Source organism: Anarrhichthys ocellatus, unplaced genomic scaffold, assembly GCF_004355925.1.
Source record: "Anarrhichthys ocellatus isolate YVR2014 unplaced genomic scaffold, GSC_Weel_1.0 scaffold11, whole genome shotgun sequence".
In the NCBI taxonomy this organism is placed as follows: domain Eukaryota; kingdom Metazoa; phylum Chordata; class Actinopteri; order Perciformes; family Anarhichadidae; genus Anarrhichthys; species Anarrhichthys ocellatus.
In genome coordinates this window covers 1,563,901-1,589,253 of record NW_022280041.1, presented here as the reverse complement: position 1 = coordinate 1,589,253, position 25,353 = coordinate 1,563,901, and the positions used below count along the sequence as shown (strand labels likewise).

Sequence of the window (25,353 nt, the reverse complement as noted above, 5' to 3'; positions counted from 1 at the left end):
GTCGGCCACGGCAGCTTCCAAACTCAAGCAGGCAAACGGAACCAAGAGCAGGACGCCGATGGTGAAGCGATGCAAAGCCACGCCCCCCTCAGAAAACACAAAAGAAGAAATAGAAGAAAGAAGAATCCTCCCTGCACAATGGAGGATAAAGAAGCAGGGAGGACGTAGCATAAACGTTGGGAAGATGGTTCTCCTCTTCTTCCTCACACCTCTGTCAGGCCACTAGGTATTGCGGTTAGAGGGGAGGAGAACAGGAGGGGTGCTCCTCACCCCTGGTGGAGAGGGGGGGGGGGGGGGGGGGGGGGAGTTTTAGCGCCCTCTTGGACGTCTTTCGCCCGAGGAATCTGCCTCACCAGCCCCTCCTTTGATTTCCCAATTTCCTGCATGAGAGAAAGACAAATTAAATTAAAATGACAATTTCTGGACCTCTCGGTTTGTTTACAATAAATAAATAAATAAATAAATAAATGACCATAATGCCCCAAAATAAGACGATGGAGATGCTGCAAATGTGCTTTATTTAAGTTGTTTAGCTTTAGATTATAGGGATACGGTTTGGCAGCGGACGTTCCCAGAGATCGATTAATGTCCGATTACTTTTCTATGGATGGCAGAGGAGTGACGTAAAGACCTGTCAATCACAGTAAGGCCCGCCCTAAAGCATCCCCTGCTTTATGGTCTGTGTGACTCTAAATAGACCATAATGTACTAAATGAACATCATGCTGTATTGAAGAAGACTTGAAACTAGAGATTGAGACCATAAACTCATGTTTACAATGTTTACTGAGGTAATAAATCAAGAGAGAAGTAGAGTCATTTTCTCATAGACTTCTATACAACCAGAGGAGTCGCCCCCTGGTGGACACTAGAGAGAATGCAAAGTTAAGACTCTTCTCTCGGCAGAATCGGAGCTTGCCGCCTAATTGCCGAACACAATGAGGAGAGAGACAGCTATCATAATAAGTAGTGTGCTCTAAATAGTTTATTCTTCTAAACAGAAGGAACTAATATAGTTTTGCATATGTGATGTGGTGGGTGGGACTGGGGCTCTGTTACCTGAGAGAGAGCTGTTAGACTTCTGCTTGTGGAGCTTCTCTCTCTCCTTCACCTTGGGTATGATCTTCAGCTTTATGCTGCTCTTACTGTTGACCCTCACCGAGTCCTACAGAAAGAAGAACACATGAAAATGCAATAAAGAGATATTCTACGTTTTCAGACGAGCTGTGAGAACGGACAGCTGTGCTGCGACGAGTTAGGAATGACACTGTGGCTGTTTGTTAGACAGACTGTGACGACACAACGGATGATTTTTGCGATCCCCCCTCACCTCCTCGGAGCACTGCATGAGCGGACAGATCCAGTGGATGTCGTCCAGCTTGTGGAGCTCGGCGCTGAGGCTGTTCAGGGTCGTCCGAAGTGCCGCCTCCTCCGGAGAGTCCGACTGTGGAGGACGAGGAGGAAACTAAATAATCCATTTCTACTCATGAGCGTGGTACCCAGCGTTCACACTTCAGAGATGACCTTCTCTAGTTACGTTTGCTCTGCTGCACAAAGGTTTATTGCGAGCGATGATAAGTTTCCTTCACAAGGTAAATAAAGCTTCAGCAAACAAACTGAGCAAAGACAACAGACGGTATAAAGTGAAATGTGAGATGGAAACGGCTTTCAGGCAGAGACGGAGAGGAAGAGAACAGAAGAGTGGAACAAAGACAACACAGAGAGACGCCGTGCATGAAAGTGAACAACTGTACCAGTAGTTTTCCATCAAGCAGCATCCTGGTCTCGGCCTGGAGGACTTTACTGCTGTTGACGATCTCCACGGCCGTGCTGCGACTCAGACACTGAAAACACAAACGAATCACTTCAGATTGAGCTTATTCTTCTATTTTATCTGCATCTTCTCACAAACACAAAGTCATTTGTTTTTTTTAAGTCTGCTTTTACTTTATGTGATTTTATATTAACTAAATATTTGTCTTTCATTACAGACGAACCGGTTCGTCTGTTTGCTCGTACAGAACAAAGCTGCCGACCGATCCCCCGACACGCGACTCTGTTTGTTTACTTATAATCATAGTATTATGTCTGTCTTTTTAATTTAACGTTGAACAACGTGGGCCTCTCTTAATACCTCAGGGGTGGACAGTTTGGCCTCCGTGAGCACCAGGGCGGTGGCGTTGACGGCGTGGGCCAGTTCTTGCTCCACCAGCTTGTGGGTCTTGGCTGCCTCGCGGATCCTGAGGGAAGAACCAGACGGTGGGAATCACAGACTTCAAAGAGCTGCAATTATTATCTCAACGAGCTGAAGAGGCTCAATTATAGTGATTATTCCAACAAGCCGTCTCCGCCTGTTGATGGGACAGGAGCTCGGTTTCTGTAGCTCTGTAAATAAAATGGACTCGACTCTCTCCCCCCATCTCAGTTCTATTTGTAGATGTTTGGATTCAAAAGTTTTAAATCACAAAACTTTAAGATGAATCACATCTGTGTCCGTTTGATGAAAGTCTGTCAGCACTTCCTGTATCGGTCTCCATCTGCCGTCCAAACATCTCCACTCGGACCCTCAAACATTTACGTGCACGCCCTTTATTGTGCTCCTCACATTTTCCATTTCAAATCTCTTGTTATGACTGTATCTCAGCTTCGGAGACAAGTTAGCAAATGTAATTAAAATATGAATCATCCTGAAAGGGGAATTTATTTTTGCAAATATAATCGAGAAGATGATAATAAATCGGACAAACTGAGACGTACTGAGAAGACCCCCGAGGGAACCAAAAGGTGTATAAGCGTGAAAAAGAGACATGGAATGGCTCATCGGTGCAACGGAGGGAAACAAATGAGCCAGCTGATTGCAGTGGGAGAAACAAATCCCAAAATGTAGAGCACAATTCCCCCCCCCCCCCCCCCCCGACCCTTTTTATCTTCAGAACACAAACACACAGAAGCAGATCATCAAACAGAAAGGTAGCTGATAAGCTTGCTTTGATGTGTGTCAAATAGTGTCATTATGTTTGTTTATTTGCAATTTGCATAAAGTAATGAACTCGTAAAGTTGGAGAAGCTTCTGTGATGGTATAACTTCTGGTGGTGTTGTTAATAATGTCCATCGTCAACGAGGTCTCTGCATCTTTGAAACAGGTTCAATCAGAGAACGGCAAAACGCGCACCGAAAAAAACACACACAAAATGAGAATATATTATAGTTATACAGTTAAATCCAGCGCAGATAAGTGGGGCTTTTAACCTGCGTCTTACTTGTTGATGAGTGTGTCGGCCACGATGCCCAGCTGCTGAACCTGCGCGCACTCCTCCTCCGTCAGGTACTCCATGGACTGCTGGGAGTTAAGGCGGGGTCTGCTGTCGCGGTAGCTGTCGAACTTCCTCTTGTCCTCCCACGACTTCAGCGTGCTCTCGAACGCCTGGAACAAACAAGTCACTTGTGTTCCTTTTCAACACTGAGAACAATATTTTGTTTCAGGACTGCATTTCGCAAGACCATTTAAGTGCCGACGTTTCAGCCAAAAACAGACTCTACTAAAAAGTTTCCCTCCCGTTAACTGAACTCTGACTACCTGTGCCTCAGCCAGACCAATTTCTAAAAGATAGTCCTTGAAAAATGTGAAAACACCATCGAATTCAAGATCTGAATGAAGACAAAGGAATAAGCAGAAGAGGTTCCAGTAAACAGGTAATCTCTCGTCTGTGCTGAGATACAAGCAAAACATATTTTTAACTGTAAATTTTAGGAAACTGAGGGAGAAAAAAAAAAGAATAGTAGTTGATATTTGAGTGGGACATTACTCTGTCTCTGGTGAGCATCTGTGCTCGGTTCTTGTGGACGATCTTGACGATGCCGGGCGGCTGGATCCAGGCCTCTCCGTCCACCTGCACAGGAACCCCCTCCTCCCCGAGGATGGTGATCTTCACCTGGCGGCACTGAGACGCAACAGAGCACAAAACGGCAGCCGTCAGACGAGACCTCATACAGCCGATTATTACCAGCGGCCCTGTGCTCGACCTCCTCTGTCCTCATGTCATGGGATCCTGTAGAACCTGCACATGGATAGCACCAATCTACACATGGAGAACTTGGCCAAAGACACCTTGTGACTGAAAGGGAAAGCAGCGTCTCTCATTCACTTCAGGTTCAGGAGATTAAAACAAACAGCAGTACGTGCAAATATATTCTTCTGCAAAGAAATCTGTGGGAGACGGCTGCTAACCGCTCAACACCTGACACGAGGTTGTTTGTTGATCTAAGAATTGAAGTGCTTTGATTTAGTGTTGAAGTTGAATCACTCTAACAAGATGAAGGCTCTGATCAGACACACGCATGTCAGCAGCCTGGGGCGGCTGAAGAGTGAAGAGTCTTTGATGAAATCTCCGTGAGGAAGCTAAATGAGAATATCCGCATGCTGCCGATGACAATCAAGCATGGTTCTTATTGCCTATGTTTGATGTGTTAGCATGCTAACATTAGCACTGAACACAAAGTACAGGTGACGCCGACAGGAGTGTTATTAGTTTAGCAGGAATTTGGTCATTAACCAAAGTATCGGCCAAGGAGACGTCATGTTTTCATTCTAATGGTTGTTGCGTAACTGTGCTAATAGAGGTGTGTCTACTACATGCAGGGATGGAGGTTACCTGTGCGATGCGGTGGTGCTGCAGGTTGATGACTCTGGACATGGCCATCTGCATGCTGCCGAACACCGCCACCACCTCCAACTTCTTATCATCAAATGACGGAGCGCCAAAGTTCTGAACACAAGAGTCGAGAGTGAACAACATCCGGTAACTTTTCAAATCTGTTTGATGTCGCTGAGCTTTCTTTGAGGTGTAGATGAGCGCTACGCTACATCTCTCACAACACTCACGTTGTCCTCCTTGGTGCCTCCCCAGAAGTTGATCCCGCCTGCATAGCTGGGGATGTTGAGCACAGCCAAGCCCTGCAGGCTGGGCAGAGACATGGGAACACCGTCACACTGAACAGAGAGAGAGAGAGAGTACTGGAGGTTAATAAAAGAGAGAATACACACAAAATGATGGCATTTCATTTCCCCTAAATATTCCCCATTCAGACCTCCAGCTGAACTCTCTGCTCCAGGTTCTTGTAGGTCTTCTGGACCAGCTCTTTCGTCCCCAGCACTCCGTACCACATCATGTTCTTGGTACGACTGCTGCAGAAAGAAGAAACCAATCAACGCTATGGAAGTCAACGTCAGTGACCAGAGAACGGTATCAATGAGGTTGAGCTGAATCGCTGTAGCTGGTGAAGGATACTGGGAGTAGTTTTCATCATTCTGTGTTGACATTTCTCTTTAAACTATGTCCTCAACGTTACCAAGCATAGAAACACAGGACTCTCCCACATCATGTCAAAATGAGGTTTATGACACGGTGGCGGACGCTTTACTTAATACAAACACCCGAGATCCTCGGCTGCGTTTGTCACGGGGAAGAAGCGGGTCAGAGACGCTTTGTCGCAGCATTTATGAACAAAAATCAGCAATATAGATGTCGAGAGAAGTCAAGCAACTGACCAAATGTGAAGTGATTTAAGCACCGAAGATTTGACTTTCTATATATGCAGATGATTTGCTGCTGTATGTATCTGACGACCCTGTCACATGTATAACTAGTATTATTGAGAATGTCATGGAATAATATGTTATATATAAGTATATATAAAAGAGCTGTTACTAACTGATTAACATCCACGACACAATCTTGTAAAACTCTTTACTTTAACTTTTGATGAGTTTCCAGCGAAGAAGAGTTAAAGTATTCTCTAAATATTTGTGTGATGAATAAACACTAAGCAGGACAGTTGGAACAGTTGCAACATACAATTTGTTGTTGGTAAACAAATAAAATTATGTTTTTGTGTGTGTGTGTGTGTGTGTGTGTGTGTTCATACCTGCATTTCTTAGGGTTCTCATCTCTCTTGTTGTTGAACTCGAGGGAGATCTTGGCGTCCAGGCCGATGCCGAAGTAGTTGTTCATCACACACTTCTCTGAACATTGTCTGCAAATACAGAACATATCTACATTGTTTCCCTAAAACGTGACAACACATTAATACATCTTATCAACCCGTAGCTAGTGTGTGAAGGACACGGATGTGAATGCAAACCGACGAGTGCACACAAAGACTTACACAGAGTCCTCGCTGAAGGTGACCGTGTGGAGGCTCTCTGGCTTCTCCAGGACAATAGGGGAGGTGGGACTTAAGCTTCCTTGACCTGCACAGAAGAATAAATGTTCTGCAAAGTTTCTTTAGACAAAATAACAGTGACATTGCACAAATGATGTGTTATCCTTGACGAAATCAGGGGTCATCAAACCTTTTCCGACAAAATTCAGTAGTGCGAGTCTTTAAAATGTACAAAGCAGCATTTCGGGGTGCGTCCCTTCACCTCGCGTCCCTGCTGAGATCAAACTAAAGGGACACTCACGTGGCTCGGCATCCTTCAGCTCCTCGCTGTTCTCTCTTTTGATGGAGGACGAGGACGACATCCTCTGGACCTGCGTGTGTCGGTTCTGCTCGTCCACCACTGAAAACGACAACATCGGTGAACTCGATACAAAAACCCCCTCGAGGCACGATGGTGCCAAAATAATAGCAAAAGAAGAAGAAAGGAATAGCAGGACGAGGACCAACAACACAATGCTTTCTGGCCTTCCTCTCACCTTTCTCTGCCTGTTCGATGATCTGCCTCAGGGCTTTCTTCAGGCTGTTGGCCCTGAGCATCAGCTGCTCTTTGGACCGGTACGTTTTACCGTCTGAACCCGACTCGCCGACGCTTTCGACGGGGCTCGAGCCGACGCTCTCCTGGCTGGGCACCGAACCCGCTGGCACCACCTGGACGTGACGGGAGAAAGAAGAGGAAACATCCGCTAATGTAGCATCTGTAAAACACATCCTGGTATTTTCCTGTTGATAATAATGATAATGATAATAATGATCCCTGCAGCATTGCCACATTATCACCAAAGCAGCAGTGTTCATTTTCACTATTCCTGCTCTGTGGTGTGACATCCCTCTCTCTTGTTTCTGGCAAATAGAGGCGGGTCAATATTCATTTACAGGCAGAACCGAGGAAGACTTTATTCATCAGAAATGAAACGATGCTTGGTGAAAAGCTAAACTTTCCTTTCCCCTTTTATTGAGCAGGAGGTTGAAATCATCCTGACATTTTGAGGGCTGCGTTATTCCTTTAAGAGCACCGACATCAATCTGTGAACGAAAGTCTCCAAAGGGACACGAGGAGCTGTATGCCGTTCTGTTTGTTAAGCTCCTGTGAGGAAAGTGAAGATGTTAAGATACTGCTTCTCCTGTAAAGGTCGAATCGAGGGGATTTAAACACTCCCTGGTGTTTCAACGGAGGAACACTTTCTAACACCATTCAATATCTCAGACATGATAACAGATGTTCAGTGTCATGGCTGAATATTTATCTGATTTGGATTATTGGACGTGACGCTAGAGAGCGAGACTCATAACAACACAGTGACCGGATCAAGTGAAAGGTAAAGAAACAAGAAATATATCCTTAAACAAGCAGCTTTTGAGTTATTGGTCACACTTTTTGTTACTGTTCAAATCTAATTTTGCTGCACGCTTTTGCTTGATATGAAGTATTACGGTATTTGACAGTGACACTGATTTCTAATCATGTTAATCAGAATTGTTTTTTTTTTTTTTTTTTACCTGAGCCTCCGCTTCTTCACTCAAGGCCTTGACCAGAGAATCGAGCTTCTCGTTCAGCAAAGAACACTGAAAGAAAGAGACAGACGGGTCATTCAGATCATGTTACTGTGTGTGTGGCTCCCCAGCTCACTCCACTCTGATGAGGAGAGTACATGTGGACTTTAAGTGCACATCATCGACAGGCAGGCGTTTCTAAATGATCATTTTTGTGCAGCTGCAGTAACACTCCAAAGCGGCGTGAGATCAATAACCTAAACAGCCCATTGAGGTCTTTCATAATTCATTTTTCCTCCAGACATCAATAAAGCCTCACATTACTTGGAATAAGTGGGATAAGTGGGACGGAGCTGTGACAGAAGAGGTTTGGGGAAAGCTTGAGGTGCTCTGCTGGGTGACAAGATGTTCTCTTCTCAGATGTGAGCCTCAATAACTTCCTCTCAGCACGATATTTACATTTCATTTTCTTTCCTCTGAATGGCTTTAAGGTTGGTAAAATAATCATCTCCAACAGTAACACACAGAATATATTCTGTATCGGCGTGTTCCATAAACTACATGCTGTTTATACTGAGTGTATATATATATATATATATATATATAAAAAAAAAAAAAAGGTATTTGGTGACTTAAACCCAATTTTTCCAGCCTCAACTGCTCTTTCAACTTGATTCTTAAAAAGTGCCAAAAATATTAATTAGATACAAATGGGAGGGAATAGTGGCACCTAACCTTTACACAACTATCTCGGTCACACTCTCTGTTTCTCTCACACACACACACACACACACACACACACACACACACACACACACACACACACACACACACACACACACAGCTCACTAGCGTTACACAAGCTCTTGCATAATACAAACGATTACACACACATTTACCTTCTTTGCCATGGCGTCGGCCTCCTCCTTGTTCTCTGTGGCTCTCTCGTACGCCTTCCCGACCTCCGCCACGAAGTCATTCACCGTCCCACACAGGAACCTGATGGGGGGGGGGGGGGTCGACATGATTAATGTTGAAAATTAAAGGAGTCAGCATGTTGACTCGTTTCAGATTTAGGTGAGTCACCGTGCAGTCACTGTGTTTGGAGATCTCACACACACACACACACACACACACACACACGCACGCACGCACACGCATGCACACAGAGTGACGGGCGCTCTCGTTTCATCACCTGCCCGTCGGCTGCGTCGCCTTCACGCAGTCACTATTTACTCACAGCTGTTACGTTGCTGCCGCATGACTCAGCGGGGAGGTTTCTCCAAACTCGCACAGCGATCAGCAAATATTGGATCATGTCAAATGAAAACACGCTCCTCATTTTACGAGCCTCGTCCTCCCGTGAACGCTCTCGCAGGCTAGTTTATTTTTTCTAAATTAGATATCTGTAAATGAAATATGCATGATATTGCACACTGCTTTAAGAAGTTTATGGAGGTTTTTGGAAGGCGTGTGCTCAGTGTGTCTGCTGAATACTGTGCAACTCTGCTTAAAATGTCTTCATTTCTTTTGGAAGTGTCGCTGAATGGATCTCCTGAACATTGTGCAGTCCTTGTCTGCGTCTCAAAACACAAATAATAACAGGATATGTCTTCATAAGCTGAAGCTTATGAAGCTTAATACAGCTTTTAAACCTGTCGTTAAGCAGAAAGCGTTCCTCTCTAACCTTTAATATAATCAGGCCAGATGTTGGTTTCTAATGTGTGCAGCACAACAGAGGTGTTGCTTCTTAAAGTCAATGACAAAGCAGGGTTATCATTAAACTCTTACACCTGTGTGAGAGAGCGTTGTTCTTCGTATCGATCGCACTTATTCGTCTTTAATCTCCACTTTGACCCCATTACCTCAGGAACAAATCACTGCTAACGGTTAACGGGAGCCATTAGAGCCCGACAGCAGGCCCACTTTACTGAATGTCTCTGTGCTGCCAAAACAACAGCAGCAAACTGCATAATAACAAGTCACAGCCCCATGCATGAATAAACTCCACTGAGCTTGCTGATCCCAAATGGAATCCCATCTCGACTCTTGGTTAATTCAAACCTGTTAAAATTCCACAGTAAGACATTTTAAAGCAGGAATGACGGCATTTTACTTTGTCCGACAACACCGGCGTCGTGCTTTTTAACGTGCTGCAGGTCTCCACTACATAGACACACGGGGAGCGCTGGAGAAAAGTGCTCTGTAACGGCCGCCAGACTATTCCCGAGGGAAGACTTCTAATGTCCTAATGCACTGAGGATGAGCCCTAAATACTGATTTGTCTCTTTCACTTACTGTCCCCTCTGTGTGTGTGTGTGTGTGTGTGTGTGTGTGTCCTTAGGGAGCAAGAAAATCAATACTCATTGACCAGACGCTCACTTTTTGTCTGGCTCTTTCTGTCATTATCTCTCTTCTCTATTTTCTATCATCCTGCCCTCTTTATCTCGTCTTCCCATCCTTCTTTCTCCCCCTTCTACTTTCCCCCCTCCTCCAAGGCGTCACAAGGTATTCACAGCACGTACTTGGCAGAGGAAATGACGTCGCTGTGTTTGTCCGAGTCCAGGATCTTGGCGAGGTGGGAGGCAACGGAGTCTGCATACTGAGTGATGTGGACCTGGGGGGGAGGGAGAGAGAGAGGGAGGGGGAGGGAGAGAGAGAGAGACAGAGACAGAGAGAGAGACAGAGAGAGAGAGAGAGAGAGAGAACTGGTTTAAATGAAGACTTGGATTTTACTGTACGAGTTGTGTGAGAGTTTGTTAACAGATGTTTTTTAAGTTTTCCTTAAGAGTTCAAGGTAACGCTGGTGAGGAATGTCTTCCTTTAGGTACCAAAAACAAAATGAAATGTGATTCTTCACATCAGCTGTTCACTAACTTTTTTGCTCTGTGACTGTTGGAATTAAAGCATCAACTTCTCTGGACCCGTCGTCACATGTTGCACACGTTACTCAGATGTGAGGAATTCCACTTGAGACCATTAAAGCTTTACTTCTCAGAATACTTTGTTTTGATCTCTGTTAGAGGCCTGAAGAGGTCAACGTAACCAACAGATCTATTTAAAGTGTGCAGCAGACAAGTGTTCAACTGTAAATCATCCTGAAATACCTCAGGTTGATTTTCTGGAACTGTATTGCAGAATATTAAGAGGAAAAACAAGTGTGTGGTGTCAAGACTTAAACATCAAAGGAGTGATATTATTTAATCCTGAGGTTGTCTAGATAGAACATATATTTTACTGGTATAGTGGTGTTTATGTATTCAGGTAGTTTCTATCCTGTTTATGTGCAAAATAAAAGTGTTTTTCCTTATTTTCCTTTTGCTTAAATTCAAAATACAGAGCTGCCGTTTGTCAATATCTACGCCACCGCCGGTGGATTAGCTCTGATTGCTTCGCCTGCCAGCTGCCAGACTCAATTGATTCTCAGTGGATGTTTTCAAAAATAATTTCAGGGAGCTGGCGAGGATCTGGCTGCGTGGGTCTAATTTATGGACACCATCTGTCTAAAAAGCAGGCAGCTTTTCTGAAAGCAATTTACCTGCAGAGGACAATCGAGGCTGTCGTCTTCTTTCACGAGCGGCGTGCGTTTGGTGGTGGTGGGCACCTCGTACGTCATCACACTCCATCTAAAAGAGACACACGGGGAGGTCAAGAACAAGATAATGAACTTTATTATCATCTAATCTGATCAATTCAGGAGGACAGGACACAGGGAATCCAACACGCCGCCTTTATGTGAATGTACTGCCGATAAAAACGTGGAAGAAGTGGAAGGACTATTTGTCGGCAGGGAGCAGTGACTACCTTGTTCTCTGCCAAAGATTGTTTATGAGGTAAAAGAAGCATCACTCTGAAACATCTCTGAACAAGTGTTGCATTCTGGCAGATAAAACTTTCCTTCACATCAATAACTTTAACGTTTTAAATGGGGACCTTCAGTAACAAATAGCTTGTGAAAAATAAGGTGGCAGGTTGCAGCTGTTACTTAAATGTGCCAGATACATATTTAGTCAACATTTAATTATTTACAAGTATCAGATTTAACTTAAAAGGAGTCGTATAATGATTGGGGCCATAAAAACGTCACTGGGACGTCCCTGATATATGCTATGTGTAATTCTTGGTTGATTTATAAGTTTGTTTTCAACCATCAGAAGCCAATAATGCACTAATGCTGCTTCATGTTCAACATTGAGGCATGATAAGTATTTCTTAAATGGTGTCTATGAATGTTTGCCAGAGGTATAAATAGCGATACATAGCCTGCAGTACTTTCAGCTAATTATCTTTATTGCTGTGACAAATTCTTGCTCCTGTCTCCTGCCCTTGAGAGCCTGTTCAGTTATGGAGAGACTGTAGCTTAAAGCAATTCAGTCCTTGGCTCACCTGAAAAATGACAGCAAAGCCCTCCAAGGAAAACAAAAGAAACACGGATGTGCAAACTCGGTTAGACACACTGCACCTGGCTGAGAAGACGCAGTGTTAACCAGGTTTTCACCAGACCCCCCTCTGGTCTTACCGGTCCAGCATCTTGGTGGTGGCTCTCTCCAGCTTCTCCAGGATCTGCAGCAGCTGAGCGTCGTCGTCACAGAGGCCTCCCCAGCCCAGAACACGAGCCAGGTCGTTGCCCGTGCCCAGAGGCAGAACGCCCAGCTGGCACTGTAACGTAAGACAACATGTCATCTGCAAACAAGTTGATTAAATCCAAACTTTGATCAAAGTCAGCACAAGACAAATGATTTACGTCTATTTAAGTCAGACGCTACGGATGTGTCCGCACAGATGCACTTCATGTGTTGATTATCAACCCTCTTTTAATCTGAATTAAACATTTTACAGTGTAACCAAACATTGTTCGGCTTGGTAAACATGAGCACACTTGAGTCCATACACTGATATTTAGGGACGTGAATCTAAGTTTTCTACTACAGTTACAAGTGAAGACAACGGCAGACATGCATGAAAGTGATACAAAGACAAATACAAAAGCTTAGTTAGAGAAGGAATTGAAGCTTTAGGTTCACTTACAAAAACATTGTGATATTTGTAATTTATCACTTTTGTCAAAATCTTACCAATCAGTGAAATGGAATCACTATACAGTCCTGGACGGAGACAATTACAAACTAACATGTTACAAATAAAGATTATTGTCAGATGATGATTGTAGAACCATCACACTGACTGACCCGTCAACATTTCATTTGACATGACCTGGAAGTATTCTAACTGATTTGACATGGCATTTATGTGTCCACTAATCCACTCATTTAAAATAATAACCATGTCATCCGACACTTCCTTCATTCATTTGGATTAATTCCGTGACGTCAGCTAATTAGTTGAGCTAATCAGTGTATCATTGGGAATTTTACCGATCGCCACCCTCCTCTCCCCTGTCCTTCCTGACACTCTGTATTTATTGAGTCCTTTTTATATGTATTTTCTAATTTTACTTGTTACAAAATGTGACCACAGGTAGAAATTGCACAAGAGGTAGCTTGCTGCTTTCTCTTGCCCTGCAGCATTTTCCACAGTTCCCTTACATATTATATCATCATCCCCTCCTCCTCCTCCTCCTCCTCACCTGTTTATGGAGGTTGAGTTTATCCAGCTCTGAGAGCACCCAGCCCACGCTGCCATCTCCCCCGCACACCAGGATACGAAACGTCACAAACTTCTGGAAAAGGCGCAGGCTGAGGGAGCGAGGAGAGTGGGAGGGGAGGATGAAGAGAGGAAGAGGAGGACGCGAAGCACAAAATGTTAAGCGGTAGATGTCATGAAAAAGGCAGCGAAATTACAGCATCAGTACACGCATTAAACAAGTCGTGAGCAACTAGAAACTCCCACTGGTGAAGCTGTCAACCAGTAACAACAAAGCCTGTTAACAAGTACATGTGAGATATTTCTGCTACATGTGAGCTTATTGTTTCCTTGTTTATTAAAGTACCCGAGCTCTGGTCCTCCATTCATCAGGTCAAAGACTTGAGCCGGGTTGAGGAGCTGCTTGAACTTGCGGAGGAACTTCACCCCCTGGTTGTCTCCGCTTTTGGAGTTGACCAGGACCAGGAGAGGACTGGAGCACGACGCTGAGGTGGCCTTCCAGAAGCCTGAGAGGGAATGAGCGGGAAATGAATAAAACAATAGAGCTGTCCTCGACTGAAGAAATTCTTCAACCAACACTAGTACAATTTTGTCGAATTGATTAGTTGATTTAATCGACAGATCTGTAAAACTGTCATTTGCATTGTCCCGCCCTCTGCATTGAAAGGTGACACCTCTGAACGTTGAACCTGTGTGTGAGTGTGTGTGTGTGTGTGCGTACGAGGTGTCTCACCATCAGAGTCGATGCTGTTAAGTGCAGTGGGAGGGATGATTGACACTCGATATTGACCCAATGGACACACCTTACCCATTTGTTCTTTACAGCTGTTGTGGACCTACACATACGCACACGCACAAACACACACAAACACACACACACATACAGAGTCAGTGGTCTCCATATTAATTCTACATTTCAGTAGAAGCAGAAAGGTCATTCCATCCCTCTGAAACCTGCCAAATGTCAGTCCTGTAACCTTTACAAATGCCACTCTGATCCGCTTGTGCGAGTGCTCGTGCTGAGGATTAGACGTATTAACGTCTGCTCTTTTGCCCGACGCACTCGAGAGCACTTCAGCCTTTGCTAAGTGGAACAGAAGAGACAGAATAAAGTTCCATCTCTGTTACCGGTTGCGTCTTCAAGACAATTTCACTGGACTTTTCTGCTGGATGTTGAAACGAACGCCTTCATTTGAACTCCCTCCAGAGTGAGGAGAACAAGAACAATGCAAAGTTATGGATCACACCTCACTCTGAGTGCACTGAGAGCTTCCTGTGGTTCTAAGACCAAAAAGAAATACACTCTATATATTGGAAACCTTTTCTTCTCCGATCTTTCATTTAGAATGCAGCATCACAACACTGCTTCTGTTATCATGCATAGTCGGTTTGCCATTTAAGAGCTATTGGAAGTCAAAATTTGGGACATAAGAGATAAATATTCTGGCTCATCGCAGACTTTGTTATTCCTCCCACAAGAGAGATAATTATTTGAGACCAACTGGACTGGCGCTGACTCTATTACCATGGACATCAGTGCATTTATGTCACTGTTGATGTGTGTAAAAAACGTTTTAGGGGTAAGATCAAAACTGAAAATAACTCGGGTAGCAACGATGTCCTGTATAAATACTGATCTGACCAGTTTTCTTTAGATAGAAGCCACAATGAATCCCACTTACGATGGCCTTGCACCAGAGGCAGCGCCAGTCCTGCAGCCGCCGCACGCTGCCACAGTTCTTGTCACACACGACACACTTGGCGCTGACCGGCAGGTTGCCTTCCAGCCACTGGTGAGGCATGAACACCTGGGACAAAATATGCAAAGATACAGAGAACATGAGACGTCAGAGTTCCTGAGCCGGGGCTCATTTGGCAGAAATGATTTGCATGAAAAGATCTACGTTAAATCAAAAACATCTGCCTGTTTCTTCCTCTACAGTCACAACAATAGCTTCTGTTGACACGTTGTCTCTCACTGAAAGAGTTGGATCACTCACCCCTTCCTCATCCTCAATGATGTCATTTCCTATGGAGGCCAGTGTGGTCCATTTGCAGTTGTTGGTGGAGCGAACAGCACAGCGCTTATGAGCCTTGAACTTACAAACTGCAGGAGGACAGATCAATAAATGTCACGTTAGAACAAACTTGTAGAAATGGCCGAGACAATTTAGATGTTATTATTTTGTGAGGATCAATAGGAATGTATGAAAAGGATGAGACAAATCACAAACAAATGAATTAGAGCATTTTAATTCATAACAAACTGGGACAAACAAATAAAAATAAAAAATGTCGCAATAATGCGTACTGGTAAGTGACCTTTGATGTATATAAAAACGTGGCATGTTTGTGTTCATAATGTTTCCAAGTATGTCATTACGGTGATGAAACCAGCTTCGCCCTGCAATAAGCAGCTATAAAGAGACTCCTTTACTGCCACTATCGCATGCTCTAAATGCTTCTCTGCAACGATAAGACTCTCAGTAAAGACATCTACGTAAGAGAACGGTAAGAAACTAAAGATTACTGCTCAGAATATCTGGTGTTGGCCTTCAATGTGTCTTCAACTGTGTGTGTGTACCTTCGCAGGAGAGGCCGTGGGAGGTGACGCCTGGCAGAGCCTCCCGGCAGACGTTGCAGAAGGTCGGTCTGGCGTGCGAGCAGGCGTACCAGTTGTGCATCCCGGAGAAATGCTCCATGTTGAACTGGCTGGCCTGAGGAGGGGAGAGGAAAGACATCCACATCAGAACACGTAGCCTGGGGACGCAGAGATACTGCAGGATTTCATGCTGGACTACACGGGCCTGAGGAAGTACGGCTACATGGAAAAGATAATGACATCGGCAGTGCATATTAAACTCTGTGGCCTTGGGATGGAGACACACGAGGGTAGAGACAATGATAACGATGCTGCAGCTGACGGGCAAAAGAGTTCCATACAGGCAGCTATACAGAAACAAATGTAAGACATCAGTGCAGTCAGAACAAACTTCCGATACAAAATCATCTTTTTATCCTTTTTTAGAAAGTCTTCATAACTCTAGAGATATCGAAATGTCGGCTCCCAAATAAGGATGAATTTGGAGAAGATGCTATCTGATGTCACAAACTCGCAGTATGAGACGGGAAAAACACACAAAGTAGGAATATCCGGGTAAATGACAATGACATTAGATTAAATCTCCAAACGCCAGGAACATTGAGAGCCAAACACCTGAGAGGATTTCAGCTGAGCTGGGACAGCAGCTCACAGTCCTCAGCTCTCTTTATAGCCTATTAAAGCACAGGGGCTGATTTTATGAGCCACATTAATCTGCTGGCAAAGAGCTGAAATGAAAAGTACATAAGAGAAACGAGAGGAGGAGGAGGAGGAGGAGGGGGGGAGCGTTTTCCTCCAAGAAAGCAGAAAAGGTGGATACTTTGAGAAGAAGAACAGATGGGAGAAGAATTAAGAAGTGAGTGTGTGACGCCTGTTCTCATCTAAATAGATCACACACCAAGTGTTTATCATCAATTGAGCTCATTTCGATATTGTGTCAGCCTGCTGAATAAACAATGTGCAGGGGGACGCTGACCTCATAGGTTTCCCATTTTTGGACGGATTTGAGAGCGCCGATCCAGTCCTCCATCTCCTTCCTGCTCTCGGCGCACAACATCAGTTTGCGAAATGGAGTGATCACCTGAGGAAGAGAAAGTGTTTCTGCACTTAAATCTATGCAACTCATTTATCCATCTGTCAACATCATGTCACATTGTTGGGATTCTAAAGCCATGCTAGTTTCTCTGTGAAGCTGTGCTGAGCTTGTAGCTCAAAGCATTGCATCGGCATGCTTACATACTCACAATGACAACGCCAACATGCAGGTGTTGAGCAGCTACGCTGAGCACGGCCTGCTGCTGTTAGATTCTGTTTGCGAAGTGCAGCAGAAAATGTGGGAATGGTTTAACCTTTAGCGGCCAATTGCAGCCAGAAAATACCTGCAGCCAGTGAGTGAACCTGTGATCTGTTCAGCTGTGTTACACACTATTTATTCCCCCCTGAAACACATGAACACGCCTCCGCTTGTGTGTGTTTCCTGGGTGATGCTTGAGAATTAGCACTCAACACAAAGTACATCTGAGGCACATGGGAATATAATTAGTTAATTAGTTTAGCAGGAGAAACCATCATTTTAGATCTAATAACGGCGCTAGATTAAATGTCACGGACATATGAAGTTATTAATCTTCCTCCTTAAGGGAAAGATGACCATTAATGGCAACTTATTTCACTCAAAACCACAAATGTGAACCCCGTGGTGGCGGTAGAGGCAAAAGTCAGAGGATCACCAAAGTCAGTAGGGTTCATCCTCAGAGCACCATGAACGTCTGTACCAGATTTCATAGAAATCTGTCGAATAGTTGTTAAGATATTTCAGTCTGGATCAAAGTGGCCGAATGATAATACGACATACTGATGGATTTTAAGCTCAAAAACATTTTGAACACCAAAGTCTATTTTGTCCACATTGTAGAAATGTACAGAGCAGTCCTGTTGCTTACCGTGAAGCTGTTGTTGATGTTCTTGGTGCTGGTCTCGGCCACGCTCGCGTCTGATAGGTCCACTTCATCAAAAATCAGAGACTAATGGGAGGAAAAGACAAACAATAAGCTTTTTCTTCTTTTGTATCTTATCCAGATACTGTACATATAATCACACGCTGACATCTATATATATACATATATATATGTGGAAACAAGAAGTTTATTTTAATTGCGTCAAAAAAGAGGAAGATAACAATTTCCTTGACATATTCATTGAATTCAAAAAGTGTGAACCTCTAAATTTGATTAATAATTGATGTCTTGAACATACAATAAAAGGTAAATGGAAAGTGAATGTATCTAAGAGATCTTGCCTGCAATTCATGTATTTAAACCCAAACAAGCGTGTTAGAAAAACATTTATCTATAGACGGCAATACACATTTTCTGAACAGACGTGCAGATGTGAAATTATTCTCAAAAACTTCCTCTGAAATCCAAGTAATTGGGTAAGAAATGATGGATGTGTAGCAGCTCAGAGACATTGCCGACCTTGCAGTCTTTGGCGTAGTAGAGGGTCCTCCCTCTGAGTTTGAAGTACCTCCTCTTCCATCTCTGGAAGGAGCTGGTCTGCTTTAACAGGATTCCCTCCTTCACGCTTTTCTGTGGCGAGACGGAGCGAGAGAACATAAAAGAGTGGGGGAGGGAGAGAGAGAGAGAGAAGGAAAACAGATGTTAGAGCATCCAGATCCTTCTGAGCACCTCAAGTGACAGCCGTTCTTCACGGAGTTCAGGCGTAGAGCAGAAGGAGATCAGTTTGGATAGTGTCACTAAGATGCCTTGTTTGTTTTGAGAGGTGTTGACTGAATCTGTTAAGATGGGGAACGTTTACTTAAAGGACTATTCCTGCATTGTTTGTTGTGCCGTTTCAAACACCTTCCACCTTCCTCATATTCATGATCAGATGTGGGAAAGTCTACATGTAGTTAATACATAAACCCCCTCCCCAAAAACCAGGAGGTGACGTCCATTATAGGAGCAACAGTGATGGAGTGTTGCAGCAGGTAGGAGGTGCAGTCATGCATGAGAATTATTAACACGGCCATAACGCAATGATTTCATGTTTCTCTCGGCTCATCACGCACTCGTTATTTCTCTCTCTTTCTATTTATGAGTACATGCCCAGAGAGGACAGAATGCACCATGGGTAATCAATTCTGAGATAGGACATCGGGGAGGAGGGGGTGGTGTCACCATGGAGATCCTCATCTCTCCAACAAGAGGATACCGCACACCAGATGCACTCTTAAAGCTCTGATCACGTCACTGATGGCTCCCTTCGTACCGCCGCCGTTTATCAACATTCCTGCACGAGACGCAGCGGCAACTTTAATTTATATCAATTGACAGAAACCGCTCGCATACTTTCACTGCAGAAATGTCGACGTCATCTCTCTAGGGGGGGTTTTCACACATACATCACGATAAAGCTGGAGTGGATTAACTGGAAATGTTTGAGTGGTGACATTACCAGTTCCTTTTATTTGCTTTAGCTCCTTGGTGTGCGGTTGCGAAAAAACATAATCCTGAGAAATGACAAGAAAATGTAAGTAATTTAACCGTTTTCTTGGTTGTTTTGTCATTAACATCGAAAGTGTTAAGGAGCACAAGGGTGAGACTGTTAGTGACGTATGAACAGAGTTTTTGTGACTGAATGAAGTGATGACGGAGTGCTAAAAGGAGCGCGGGGAGAGATGGAGGGAAGGATATTGATTTTGTTATCATCCAAAACAGGAGCAGACTGCTAAAATTGCACCATAATAATAAATAAACAAAGACAGCACAGGCAATGACAAAAGACTGAAAACACAGTATGTTGTTTATCGAATGCGATCAACCAGAGAAAGCTACAAGCTGACAGCATGGACAATAGAAAAGTGTGTGAATTTATGAAAGGAAAAAAGAAAGTAAAAGTGTGTGTGTGAGACAAATCAAAACACACAACGTCATAATGACATCATGCTTTATTCACATCTGGGTTTTATCCAGATGTGACACTTGAAATGAAAAGGGTAAAGGAGGCCTTAGTTGGCGTTGCATTAAAGTTACTCTACTAAAAAAAAAGTTCAAAGCATCGCTGGGTTTCGCCAAATCTAACAAACTAAATGGACCAGAGTGTGTTGAGCACTAGTTTGTTGCTAATCTCAACACCAGAGGACTAAGAAGTGTCAGAAAATGTGTTCAATTTGTAGTTTTGTTGACTAAATCATGAGACTTTTATAATATGAGACTAGCATTTCATCTATTTATTTATTGATTCAATGATACCAAAAACATGTTTATATTCCCCCAAACTACTGTAATGTGTTAGAACATGTTGTTTTGGTCTCAAGTTGGAACCCAAGCATTGTATTAAGATATCAAATAGATAAATACGCAGCCCTATTGCTAGCTAGCAAAGTGGCTAGCACCTTAGCCACATTAGCTAGTTGCTAGCTGGCACAGTGGCTAATGTGAATGTGTTTGTATGGTGCTTAGTTTTTGTTTCTTGTAAATTATCTTGTCTGTTAGCTTGTAAGCTGCGTGGCTAGCATCTCGTACATTACTGTATCTTCAACAGCTGTTAGCTAGCTGGCTAATTGAGCATTTTATCCTACAGTAACTAGCATCAAGGCCAATTATCTTGAATGAGTGGCCTTGCTGTTGTTGCAATTAGAGGTTTCCCCCTCATCTTTATCTTTTCCTCATCTATCTATCTTGTCTCTATGTCGTTTTGTCTTTTAGCCGCATTATTTCCATTTCCGTGTCTTTTTCCCCCTTCTCATCTCTCTTTCCATCTCAATCTGTCTTTCTGATTTTCCCTCCATCATTTCCCGTCTCCCTTTCTCTGCCTGTCTGTCTGTCTTTGCAGTAATGGCCTTGGCTGTCTGAACAGACGGAGTAATACAAGTCAGAAGCACTTCAGAAACCAGTGCTCAAATCTAAACCGTCGCTCCAGCGCTATCATTTCTCAACAGCATCCCTGCGTACCAGTGTCCATGTGATATCCCAGCTTGTAATGACATTACACAGCTCCTTGTGCTCCTGCTGTGCATGTTTCTGTCTTACAATAAATGTGTTTTTGTACCCCGAGGGAGAGAGGAAGAGGAAGGGAAGGACTGATGGTGGAAACCGTGATAGATGGCCCGATGGTACGCATTAGGGAGAGGAGATAGGAAACAGAAACAACGGCGAGGAGCAAAGGAAGAAGGTGCAATGCAGAAATCACAACAACAAAAAAAGGGACTCTGGAAAGTCGACGTAAAAGAGAAAGAAACAAAAGAACGAGGCGATGCCTTGAGCAGGAAAAAATAAGAAAACACACAAACAAGAAAGGTGTAAAGGTCTCTTTTGACTGAAGATATCTTACCTGAGATATAACGGCGAGGTGCAACACCAACCGGGCTTATCCGTGGTTTCCAAAGGAACACCCACACGAGCCGTCAGTCAAGAAGCTAATCAGAGTGGTTTTGTTTGACAAAAGCGGGTAATGACATAGCAACCGCTGATATAAGCTGAAGGACGTACAGTACTGTAAGTTAGACCCAACTCAGGATTTTGCAATGTAGGTGTGAAACTTCGCTAATCCCCAACATCTGGCTAAGCAAGCTCACATTCCTGTGAAAATATCAAATATTGTCTAGGAGGGTAAATTTAGTTTGCATCTGGTGAACAACGCTGAAATCTGGAGTATCGCACAACACCTCCTCTGGGCCATTTCTGTTCCTAATAATTTGCTTTTAATCAAAGTTGCCTGATTGAATAAGATGGAGGCTTCCTTCGGATTAGCTACTGCGGAGACGCATATCAGCAGAGCAAAAAAAAAACAAAAAAAACGCATATACTGTACATATGCCTGCATAAACACAACACATAGTGTATGCAAAAGGTCAGGTTCTGCACCAGCTCGTGGTCATACTGTAGCTCACACCCTCCTCTTCCTCTCCTGCTGAGAGATGTTGTCAGACGGATCAGTGTATTCATTAGAGCAGGACTAATTACATCACAACAATCAGCCCCAGTAGACCTGATGCACGCTCACACACACACACACACACGAGCTGTGAAGTGGATTTGCACACAGGAGCGCTTTAACACACAAAATTATTCATCTGCAAAATGCACAGACACAGTCAAACAGAGCTCTGAAGTGCACCCACACACACAAATCTGACTGATTCAACCCTTTTCTTTTTCGAGTCCGCTACATTTAACAACCGAGCGCGCACACACACACAAATAAAACACACACGAGTGCACCTGTCTGCCCCCCCCCCCCCCACCTCCCGTCCCGCCAAATCACATACGCACGGCCGATCAACAAATACTCTGGATTTCTTTGTGTTTCCTCGACGGCGGAGCGACCTGGACACCGTTATGGTGCTTTGCCATCCGGACGCGATTCGGTGTAATGAACAGCAAGCTGCCACTGATAAGGGAGAAAGTAATGAAGCCGTTTGAAATGACCCACTTCTGCTGCTACTTCAAAAGGAAAGACTGCATGAGTAAATATCTTTACGCTTACTCTTGGGATCGACATTCAGCAAGGCTTCCATCTTTGCTGGATGCTTTTTAATCAGGATGAAAAGGGATCATTTCTTTCCTTTCTGTGAGATGAAATATGTTTAAAAAGGTCAGCACATGCCAAAATTGCAAGTGTGCATACACAGAGGGATGTGGAACAAACTCTTTACGTAGATAAAAGTTGAATGTTTCTATAATATTGCTCTGAATCTCTTATAGTCGCACCTTCCAAAGCTCATAAATGAGCCACAAAGTAGAAATGTGTTGTCTGTGATGTTTGCCAACAAACAGGGAAGGAAATTACTGGGCCTTTTGTTTTTTCCTAAATGACTCACATCTGTGAAGATTAATGTCTTTCGTAGGAACACAGGGTTTGTGGATGACTGTTGTAGACGGGGTAGGAGAACATTTTTGTTCTTTTAAAAAAGTTTTTAAAAAGTGTGTACTCTTCCAACAGGATTTCATCCAAAAATACAGAATTTTCCAGTTCAAAACTGACTTTGAACCAACACAAAAATCACTGCTTCCCTAAAAGTCAGAATTAAACCACAATCAACCAGACAACATGACCTCTAAAACACGGTCAGTATCATCAATCATCAATCCAAGCTGTCCTCTTTGAGTCTCGGGGGTCTTTGGGGTTCCACTTTGCGTCCCTCACACACTGACCTCTACCACCAGGCGACTCTCCTGCAACTTCTCGACGTGACTGGGCTCCAGCTGGTTCTCGTCGTCCTGCTCTCCTCCCTCGTAGCGGAACAACAGGGGCACCAGGCAGCAGCCGCTGGGCCGACACAAGCCCAGCATCGGGACACCTCACAGTCCGGGCCTTTAGACCGGCGACTCTTAAGAGGGCAACGGCAGAGAGGAAGTTGCTCCCTCTACTTTTTACCCTTTGTTTTCGTTGCTATTCAGATCGTCGTCCTCCCATCTTCCTCTTCTTCTTCTCAAAGATGACTTCTACCGGTTTCTGCTGTTTCTACACAGCATTTCCCTTTAACCGTCTCTTTGTCGCTCCACGACTCGGCGGTGACTCTCCTTCCACAGCAGCAGCTCCTGGGACAATGTGATCACACTTCCTCCCTCTCAAACTTCCCGTCAGGTAGCCACGCCCCCTCAGGTGTGCTGCAGAGCACGCCTCTTTTGTGGGAGTGTCTGTGTGTGTTTCTGTCTCTCTCACACACACACACACACACACATACTGGAGATAAGGCCGGAGCATGCAAAATACACTCCCCTCAGTGACACACACACACCTGAGAGGAGTGGCGTGTCTGTGTGTTCATGTGAGAACAAGTCTATTTCCTTGAAGCTATAAATAGAACTGGAAGAGCCTGTCTGATCGGCAATGACAGGTACACACACACACACACACACACACACACACACACACACACACACACACACACACACACACACACACACAATATTTGTTCTTGCTTGAATGCTAATTTAGAGAACAAAACAAGTTGTAATACACACACAACTACAGTTACATCATGGAGAGGTTAAAACAGGACGCATCATTGTGATCCCACTAACCTGTGTGTGTGTGTGTGTGTGTGTGTGTGTCTGCTGCCTACACGACTTCATCGAACGGCTTTCAGTGTCAGATCAGTGTCTCCTCTGTCGAAGCAAATTACAGTGTGTGTGTTTCCTGCCAGTCGGCATATCATTCTGTCTTTAATGAGCAGAAACATGCTGTTCCCTGCAGACTCACTCACTGACTCTCTCACTCTCTCACCCCTTCTCCAAGAGCTGTTTTTTAGTTTTTTATTGTCTCCCACCCCCATTTTTCTCTACTTCCAAATCTCTTGTGGGTTGAAATCAAATCAGCGTCAGGTCAAAAGGGATTCATTAGCGACTTTAATGAGTCCCGTAGCAAAGCTAAGGAGGTGAAATGACTCTCATGACGGTGAAGACGTTATTCTCTAGTCACCCGTCCTGCTGATAAGAAACATTCAGGCCACCAAAGGTCCGTGCTGCTCCCCCAGTGATGGAGCACTTATTCATTTACACATTTAGTTCGCCTCTCTGCAGCGGACAAAGCGGAACATGTTCAGATTAAACACGAGTGAAGCCGTTCCTGAGACCATAATTAGGGAGCCACTGGGATTACCGATTGTTTTTCTGCAGCAAAGGGAGCTAGAAATTAAATTTTTAAGTGAAATTATTTAGTTGTGCTTCCAAGATGAACTGCAGAAAGAGCAGACCGACAGAAACATCCTCGACATATCGGCTCATTTTAGCTCCATCGCTAGTGACAAATGATAATGCCAAGAAATTGCCATTAAAAGTCCCACTAAAATATTTGCTGATTGACAGTATTGGACTGTCAAACTTCTAAATATCGGTTTAGCTATTGTGGGTAAAGCAGAGGCTCAATTTTGGTAAAGACTCTACAAAATACTGTATCACAGACATTAGGAGAGTCTTCTTAAACTACTTGTCTTTCAAAATAAAAGTCTCTCGAACTATTTCTTATATTCAGGACAGAAGCATCCGGGTTTCTGAATTTTGAAACGATACATTTTAAAGCTTCTACTTTTTTCTAAACAATGGACAAGTTGTTCATTCATGAGTGAGCAACTTCCTCTATTATGACGGGAACTAAACGGCTTGTAAGTGAAACGTCCGAATATTTGGGATGTATAATAGCGCTTACCATAACGTTCAACACTACTGATGCTTCACTGACGATAATCATTCCGCAGTGAAAAAAATTAAATTAAAATATGTTTAAGGGACAATTTGGTTTGTGAGAAACTACATTTAAAGAGCAGTTTTCCCCTCAACAATCAACAGCAGCTGTTTATTCATGAGCTACAGGAAGCGACACAGAGACACGTGTCTCAGGTGCGTCTTTGCCAGAACTAATTAAAAAATGGACGCAGACACCGAACACCCCCCCCCCCCCCCCCCCCCCCCCCCCCCCCCCCCCCCCCC

General features: G+C 43.9%; 1 protein-coding gene across 1 annotated transcript in view; it reads right to left on the bottom strand.

Moving 5' to 3' along the window:
• Positions 1-309: 309 nt before the first annotated feature.
• Positions 310-25,353, bottom strand: part of LOC116385439 (diacylglycerol kinase eta) — a 60,186-nt gene continuing 35,142 nt past the window's right edge. Inside the window, exons 5-32 of the mRNA XM_031850932.1 lie at positions 18,397-18,507; positions 17,863-17,943; positions 16,896-17,000; positions 15,902-16,034; positions 15,318-15,424; positions 15,000-15,125; positions 14,051-14,153; positions 13,664-13,823; positions 13,301-13,409; positions 12,233-12,372; positions 11,252-11,339; positions 10,239-10,330; positions 8,613-8,712; positions 7,720-7,785; positions 6,699-6,870; positions 6,464-6,562; positions 6,166-6,250; positions 5,926-6,033; positions 5,089-5,185; positions 4,883-4,990; positions 4,653-4,766; positions 3,807-3,941; positions 3,261-3,424; positions 2,134-2,239; positions 1,754-1,843; positions 1,330-1,443; positions 1,059-1,164; positions 310-380 (exon numbers count right to left, since the gene is read on the bottom strand). Coding sequence (XP_031706792.1) covers positions 310-380; positions 1,059-1,164; positions 1,330-1,443; positions 1,754-1,843; positions 2,134-2,239; positions 3,261-3,424; positions 3,807-3,941; positions 4,653-4,766; positions 4,883-4,990; positions 5,089-5,185; positions 5,926-6,033; positions 6,166-6,250; positions 6,464-6,562; positions 6,699-6,870; positions 7,720-7,785; positions 8,613-8,712; positions 10,239-10,330; positions 11,252-11,339; positions 12,233-12,372; positions 13,301-13,409; positions 13,664-13,823; positions 14,051-14,153; positions 15,000-15,125; positions 15,318-15,424; positions 15,902-16,034; positions 16,896-17,000; positions 17,863-17,943; positions 18,397-18,507 — 3,090 coding nt within the window. The remainder of the gene's footprint in view (positions 381-1,058; positions 1,165-1,329; positions 1,444-1,753; positions 1,844-2,133; positions 2,240-3,260; positions 3,425-3,806; positions 3,942-4,652; positions 4,767-4,882; positions 4,991-5,088; positions 5,186-5,925; positions 6,034-6,165; positions 6,251-6,463; positions 6,563-6,698; positions 6,871-7,719; positions 7,786-8,612; positions 8,713-10,238; positions 10,331-11,251; positions 11,340-12,232; positions 12,373-13,300; positions 13,410-13,663; positions 13,824-14,050; positions 14,154-14,999; positions 15,126-15,317; positions 15,425-15,901; positions 16,035-16,895; positions 17,001-17,862; positions 17,944-18,396; positions 18,508-25,353) is intronic.